The following is an 8374-nucleotide window of genomic DNA, read 5'->3' on the forward strand; positions in this document are numbered from 1 at the left end:
TTAATTTTGATTTAGAGTTTTGAAGCCCATCATTGCTAGTGTCATGTTTGAATTGCTGAACTTAACCTGTGGTTGTTATGATGAGATAAAGAGGCAGTCTCTTTGCAGACCACCACATGGTGTCTACCTGTCAGTCGTGTCAGACACACGTTTATGGCCAATAACTTCAGAGATAATGATTTGTGAAAAAGTTTTCCTCTAAAAGCATGGGCTAACTGATAATGTGTTATTTGTGATAAACACTTTTATTTTGAAGGAGCTGGATAAATGTTTCCACACGACCACCCTAAGTGTCATCTTCATTTTTTTGACATGATATAAGTGTGTTTCCGGGGGAACTTTTGGAAGGACATTCGATGTGTTTAAAGCATTGTCTGTGTAAAACATGATCAGGTGGTTTCTGAGGTCTGGTTCTGTCACCGTATCCACCAAATTGGATAATGTGACTCAACCTAACTTTTGGTTGATTTCAACACAAAGAGGTGGATTTTAACTGAAATATAGTTATACTTTCTGACCAAATTAGCAGTTAGATTATCAATTCTGTAAGAAAAATGTGGTTTCAGGTGTTTCTGCAGTCAGCCTTAAACAGAATTTCCTATAACTGCAGTTTGTTGCACTTGTTCTGGACAGGCCTCTTCAGACCAGGGATTACCATTTGGTTGTACAGCTGTAAAACAACTTTATCCTACCTGCAGCTGTGATTAAATCATCCTGGTTCAGAGATCTGAACCAGGACTTCTGGTCAAACCAGTAGATTTTTTCATGACTCATAAATGCTGACACTACAGGCGTACTTAAAACACTGAATCCCACAATGAGCTCTATCTGACTCACTGTTGATGCTGGCACTGTGTTTGGAACAACTCCAAAGTAAACTGAGTGGACAAGTTGTGAGACATACCTCTCTGTCCTGCTCAAACAGGACTTAAACTACAGCCCATCAAATCACCTGAGATGGTTATTACATCACTGTTAGTATAATCTTCCATATTAATCTTTATTTCACATTACAGCCCCGTCACAAGATGTGTCATCAACTTTTATTCTGGTTACATTTGTCCTTTTTTTAAAAAATCTTATGCAATGCAACCTTTGGCTGAGTGAACCCTGGCCTGGTTACCTTACTGAGGTGCTGTCCGTGTACCAAAGGTTCATGGGAAACATCTGACCAAACACAGGCGGGTAGAGTGAAAACTGCTGCAATAAAGTTTACCAACCAGAGAGATCATAAAACTAGACCAGAAACAGGTACGTTCTCCTGCCCCTGCTCAAATTCAATCAAGCAGCAACCTCAGGTCTGAAACTATGAAGCGCTGAACTGCAGTTCACTGAGAAACCACTTGGGCCGGCTGCAGAAACACTGGGAACAACGTACACACCAAGCCAAAATTCATTTCATCATTTCTCTACACAGTGGACAGGGGGTGATTTTTTTATAGCTTGTTATTTTTGAAGTTGTTAAACTGAAGATTTTAAGAGCATGGCTGGCTTGACTGACAGGTCAGCGCCCTATCAGGCTTAAAGTGATACTCCGGGATGGAACAAGTTGGGTCCTATCACAAGGTTTAGAGCAGAAATTACCCCTACAGCAGTGATTTTGTGCAGCAGAAGCCCAGAGCGCTCGCACCAAACACCCCCTCCCTGCTCCTCTGCTGGTTTCCTCTGCACTCAGACGGGGCCATATTTTACTTGACCAAAAACACAAATAAACGGACTCCCACCGAAAAAATCTGATATTGGTCTGCATTCACGCGTTATTTAAAGAATTTTCAGCGTGTTACTTTCACACAAAAACACCACTAAATAAGGCTCTAGTTCTCATCGTGTCGTAAAACGGCGCTACCTCCGCTGCAGAGCCACAGCTGGCTACAAGGCTCCCGCCGCTTAGTGACTTTAAAGATAATAATTTGTTAAAAAGTTTCCCCTTAAATCATGTTCTGACTGAGAATGTGTTACTTGTGATGAACAGACTTTTATTTTGAAGGAGCTGGATAAATATTTCCACAAGACCACCTTAAGTGTCATCTTCATTTTTTTTTTTTGACATGATGTAAGTGTGTTTCCGGGGGAACTTTTGGAAGGATATTTGATGTGTTTAAAGCATTGTCTGTGCAAAACATGATCAGGTGGTTTCTGAGGTCTGGTTCTGTCACTGTTATCCACCAAATTGGAAAATGTGACTCAACCTAAGTTTTGGTTGATTTCGACACAAAGAGGTGGATTTTAACTGAAATATAGGCTCAAGTTCTCATTGTGTCTCTTCGTCCTGGCAAACTTCCTGCGTTTGTATATATCTGGTACGCCACGCGTGGACTGATACACTAAGCGGCGAGCGCCTCATAGCCAGCTGTGGCTCTGCAGCGGAGGTAGCGCCGTTTTACGACACAATGAGAACTAGAGCCTTATTTAGCTGTGTTTTTGTGTGAAAGTAACACGCTGAAAATTCTTTAAATAACGCGTGAATGCAGACCTATATCAGATTTTTTCGGTGGGAGTCCGTTTATTTGTGTTTTTGGTCAAGTAAAATATAGCCCCGTCTGAGTGCAGAGGAAACTGGCAGAGGAGCAGGGAGGGGGTGTTTGGTGCGAGTGCTCTGGGCTTCTGCTGCACAAAATCACTGCTGTAATCACTGCCCTAAACCTTGTGATAGGACCCAACTTGTTCCATCCCGGAGTATCACTTTAAGGCCCGCCTCATCACCTCATTCTAACTCAGATAAAGCCAGGTCGAGTTCAGCATTTCTGATATGGCTCAGGCGGAAGATATGCGTCCAAACTCCTATCAGAAACAAATGGGTGAGGTCACTTTCATACATCATTCAGTTTTTGATTAGCTGACCATAAAGAAAGGATTCCTCAAAGAAAGGTAAATTAATTTCAGATAACTTCTTAACTGGCATCTGAGTGTGATGCTTTTTTGTCTCACTTTGAGGTTTCTTCTTTGGGCCTGGGTTTGGTTGAGATCCAGGACTTTGAGGTCTGGGAACTCTGTGCTGCCCGCTGTACCACTGCGCCTCTGTAAGGAGAACAGGTTAAACATGTTGACACATGATGTTGTCACAAAATGTTGTGAAGCGTTCTGACGCATTGTGTTGAATGGACTGCTGTACCAGGTTCAGGGTAAACTCCTCCGCCCATAAATGAAAACCCTGAAGCAGAGGCTGGAACTTCACCTGAGAAGGAATCAATGAGCAGTGTCATTACCAAGGTCTTTTTTTTTTAAGGAAAATGTAGAATCTAAGACAGGGGTGGCCAACCAGTCAGAAACCAAGAGCCACAAAAATTACTGTGGTACTACAAAGAGCCACATCACACACGTGGTCTTACAAACACACTTCCTCTCACACATAAACAAAATGACATAAAATGAAAATCAATACATTTCCAATTTTCAAAGCGAGATTTACAGTGTCTGTGTGTTTCAATTCGTACTAGAGAAGAGAAACTGAAACTTAACTATCAATCCCAACTGACCCCAACGTTGGCATCCATATATATATAGTTTAGATTGATCGGCACACCACTACTCATACATAGATATATTTTCTTTATGAATGGATCGAAGAGCCACACACCGAAAGGCAAAGAGCCACATGTGGCTCATGAGCCACAGGTTGGCCACCCCTGATCTAAGACATTGGTTTACTATTCCTTCCATGGTTTGATCCTTGTGTGCAACAAAGCTTTTTTAAAATCTTTATCATACTAACAGGTCGATCTATATCAGCTCTTCGGTTACATGACTCCGTATCACGCTCAGACTGGAGTCATAGAAATAATGTGACCATGACTTCTGGCAGGGAGTCCACTTAGCTGTCTATTTTCACACAGCATCAGCCTGTTACTCCTCTGTGACTAAGAATGTGTCACCACAACTCCTGCTGATGGTTCATGAGAGCAGTCTGATGATCTTTCAACCTTATTTTCTCTAAATTCTAGTTGCTTGTTTTTTGCTCTGACTTTGAAACTAAAAGGAGAAACATTAAGGACTTTGTTGACCTACCAAACTTTGGGTAAGCGTTTGGATATGGATAACCTGGAGCAGGCACGAAGAATGGCTGTTGAATAGGTGGGCGGCCTGGACTGTGGGACCTGGGCTTCATCTTCTGCTTTTGAGGATCTGCTGGTTTCAAAGAAAAAAACAATGATTTAAAGATGAAAACTGTTTCACAGCACTAGGCGGTTTACCAGTGTCCATGGTATACCGTTCGCCAGCTTCATGACAGTATGGATTTTAAGAATAGCAGCATACTGTCATGTGTCATAATATTTCCCTTCAATGCACTCTTCATGCAAGCTGTTCATCTCCCCTTTGATCACTGGTCACACCACCTGTTACACAGCAACCTGGAGGGGCCTCCTATTAACTGTACACCGTCCCACATGGCGTGTCATTAAAAAAAAAGTCATCCCTCTTCATTGTGGAGTTGGACTCTTTGTTCTCTGCTCAGCACTGTGTGTGTCAGCACTGTGCACGCTCTGACCCTCACAGTGGAGCAGTGTGTCATAGTCTGACGCAGTTTCATGTGCAACTATGCCTGACGTCAAGGAGTTAACCACCAGAAAATGTGTTTTTTGACTTGATATCATCACTTTGACAGATGGTTAACAGCTCTCAGGTTTGTGAAATAGCAGTGAGTGGACAGAAGAGATCAGCAAGTGGACAGATATCAGGTGGACAGACGTTTTGAAATCTGGCATGTACTCAGAGAACAATTTAAACACACAACTGTCACTTGATGCTCATGACTGCATTATCTGTGGACACTTACCAGACTGTGACAGACCAGGATGTAAACGTATGTCAATAAATCAGAAACCCTCCCAGACCAAAAAGAGCACACAGACTGCTGAGTCTGAGACCCAGTTCATAATAAAAGAACCAGAAAACTACGTCTAGAGAACTGCACCAAATCACAATATTGATGGGTTGTGTATTCCAGGGTTAATAGACTGGTTCATCATTTCATATCTCGTAATTTTACTTTGGTCATTAAATCTGTTTCTGTTAATCATAATTCATAGGTTCAATCATTATTTACTGTCCATGTTTGGTCAGAACCTCAGCCCCAAACAAACTTTTTTTTAATCAAATAAGCAGAGTCAGATTTGTATTTTGAGTATCAGCAGTTATTATTGCTTGTTTGCAGTCAAACCTGGTGAACTGAGGTTGGATAAAGACGGCACATTTAATAACACACCCACAGATGTCGCTGGTGTTTCAGTGTAAAGTGTGACCCCGTTAAGTGGTGACTCTCAGCCTTATTCACTGCTACCACTGGCTGAAAGTCCCTAGGTCACATGGCCGCCATTAGCTCCAAAACACCGGCTGCGCTGTAACGGTCAAAACTTGACAGACGTTGCCTCTGTTGTATAGTATCATTTCTAAAAACTGACCACAGAACAACCGTACATTTTGATGCTGATAACAGGTTGAATTTAGCATTTGAAAAACACCAACTCGTCTGAATGAATGGAGCTAAACGCTGCTTTTGCGGTCGAGATGTGTGTGCAGCTTTATGAAGAAGTAGACTGATAATCCCTCTGTAGTTTTCATAAGTGACGGCAATAAATCTATGTGATTCAAAAGTCAACACTTAATTTATATCACTTTTAATCCTGCACAGACGTGAACATGTAAAAACAATTTTATTTATTCTGCTTTTGGAGTCTCTCTCTGCACGCTACAGGTTGGTACTGACACATGGTTTCAGAGCACAAGATCAAATCAACGATAAAATTTAAATTCAATTTGTTGGAAAAATTAATATTGGTTTCTCTGTTTTATTTTTATTGCTTCTAAGTGTAGATAGTAAGGCATGTATGGCCAGTCTCAGCTTTTGTCCAATAGTTGTTCTGTATGGACAAAAATATGGACAAAGGATGAAAAGCTTTACTGGAGACTGTGGTAAAGAATGAGTTCATTGCTTTTGTAAAGCTAACGTAGTGCACATTATGTTAATGTCACCAGCAAAAAGTGAACTATGTTTCTTTTTTATAGACTTTAGAATAAAAGTAAGATCGCTGCGCTTCAGTTAGTGTTGCTTCGCAAACTCACTTGCACAAACAAAATCAACATTTCCGATAGTTAAATATGTGGGGTAGAACACAAAGAACTAATCTTTTGCATTGTAGCTTTTAAGTTTTAAGACAATTAAAATTGTTTTATGTATCCAGACCTTTTCACACACTCAATGCAATGCACATTATTTGACTGAAGCTGGATGAGGACGTCGTCTTCTTCAATCAGAATGTATGGCTGGCTGTGCGCTGCACAGTGAGGTGCTGCCGCCAAAGCACGGTGGATTCTGTGCAGACTTTTTAAATCAGTAACATTAGGTTATTCACAGGCGTGCCAATGCGCCACACCAAACACCAATGTCCGGCGGTAATTCTAAAATTTTACATAACTACCAAATACTAGTCTGAAACGTCCTTAAAAAAATACCATGAGACTGTCGGAATCTAAAAAAAACTACTGTGATTTAAATATTTTGCCATTAGGTTAGTGAATCCTGGTTATGCCCTACCAGTGCCCATCTACCAGCTCCAACCTCACCAAAAAGGACAGCTCTAGCTTTTCACTGCTAAATTATGCCTGCCAGCATAGTCTTCTCACAGGTACTTTTGGCCTACATGCCTTAAATGGATTTGTGTCCCCCCTTAGAAAAAACAACCTTGCCACAGATCCTGAAAATTATCATTTAGAAACTAAACTATTTTTAAATTCTCCATAGTTTTCCAGTAGTAGCTTAAATGTGGTCCATATAAAGACGCAGGTGTTTTATGAGCTGTGTAATGTTTGCCAAGAACAATCAGAGACGTTTAATGAGGAGCAGCTTTAAACAATGCCTATAGATGAGGTTAAAGGAACGTTATGTAACGTGCAGGCTGTTCTGACTACAGCTTCACAACAAAGCCTGGATGCTGACGTAGCTGTTTCATGTCCAATAAAGAGAGTGTCTCCAACTCCTGACAGTGATGAGCACAACTCTTCACTGCAAAGTCGATCTCATTCCTGTGGTACATTAGGTGATTACAGTGCACTGCTTACTTTTACAACCATTATCATACACAGTATGACAATGTATATGTAAGATGTCATTAAAAAAGTGTGTGATCAATCTTGTGACAGCAGGTTTCTGTTGACGTCAGTGTCACATTTTCTGGAAGCAATATTTAGCTGAAGTAAGACATGAACAAAAATGAACGTACCAGACTCAGAAGGTCCTGAAGCTGGAGGCTTTTTCTTATCTGTGGATGGTAAATAAGCAGGATTAAAAAGGATTTATAATAAGTCTTAATTTCTTTCATTCATACACACACTGGTGACAGCAGGTTGCCAAACACGCACACACACACACACACACACACACACACACACACACACACACACACACACACACACACACACACACACACACACACACACACTGATTCAGCACTTCATTTGTTAAGAAGCTGATGCTGAAGCTGTTAGAGGCAGCAGTAGCTTGGTCTGCAAAGACTTGGCTTTAAATCTGAAACATCACCAATTCAAGTCTCACTGTAGACCAAGAATGAAAACTGGACTGGTAGCTGGACAGGTGCAAATCAACAGGGCTCTGATTGAGAATTTAAAAAATCCAACTCCTTTTTGGAAACATCTGAAGTTAGTCTCCTCTCGAGTTTCTCATCACAGGGAAAAGTTTCTGTGGGGGTTAAGCAGTAAAGCAACCATAAGGAGCAGGGCTGGTGTCAGGATCTGGCTGAGAGCACTTCCATATGTGTAAAGACAGAGCAGCAGATTTCAAAGTGAAGCCTTCATTTTAGGACAACCTGCTCTACATGCTGCACGAGAGAGACTTAGCAGTCTTCCACCACAAACTTTACTTCTTCATTGTTTATCATGTGTCATGAACTCACCAGACTCAACAGTGCTAGCCTTTAGCTCTGCAACAAAATTAGACACATCTCCCTTTATTATAATTAAAAGAGCACACACCACCAAATGTGAAATCCCACACAAAGTGGGGAGTCAGATACCTGGTTTTAGTGCGAGAACTCTGGCCTCGACAGGCTGTTTCAGGATATCTGTCAGATGCTTCTTCAGGGTGAAAGCAAAGGCCTGAGTTGTTGTCACCTTCTTGGAGTCCAGGTTGATTTGAGGGGTGTAAGGTTCAAAGTTGGCAGACTGGGGCAGGTCAAATGAAGCCTGTGAAGAGAGGAACACAGTGTTGTTTTCTTTAAATGAAGTAAACTCTTTCTAAAACAAAATTCACTGTTCCAAACTGTGGGACGTGTAAGAGTTAACTCGAAGACTGTAAACGTGTTTCTACAGTGAAAAACAATTCAGAACAAGTTAAACTAAAAAGTGTAAAACCAGCCCATTA

At 41.2% G+C, this 8374-nt stretch overlaps 1 protein-coding gene across 1 annotated transcript in view; it reads right to left on the bottom strand.

Moving 5' to 3' along the window:
- LOC141809839 (E3 ubiquitin/ISG15 ligase TRIM25-like) overlaps positions 1-8374 on the bottom strand; it is a 50579-nt gene that overhangs the window by 5189 nt on the left and 37016 nt on the right. Inside the window, exons 5-10 of the mRNA XM_074697048.1 lie at positions 8028-8196; positions 7908-7934; positions 7218-7256; positions 4006-4125; positions 3113-3175; positions 2929-3018 (exon numbers count right to left, since the gene is read on the bottom strand). Of these exons, the coding sequence (XP_074553149.1) occupies positions 2929-3018; positions 3113-3175; positions 4006-4125; positions 7218-7256; positions 7908-7934; positions 8028-8196 (508 nt within the window). The remainder of the gene's footprint in view (positions 1-2928; positions 3019-3112; positions 3176-4005; positions 4126-7217; positions 7257-7907; positions 7935-8027; positions 8197-8374) is intronic.

The sequence above is a fragment of the Halichoeres trimaculatus genome, unplaced genomic scaffold (assembly GCF_033239565.1).
Source record: "Halichoeres trimaculatus isolate MK-OKI-2021-1 unplaced genomic scaffold, fHalTri1.1 fHalTri1_scaffold_2, whole genome shotgun sequence".
Lineage (NCBI taxonomy): Eukaryota > Metazoa > Chordata > Actinopteri > Labriformes > Labridae > Halichoeres > Halichoeres trimaculatus.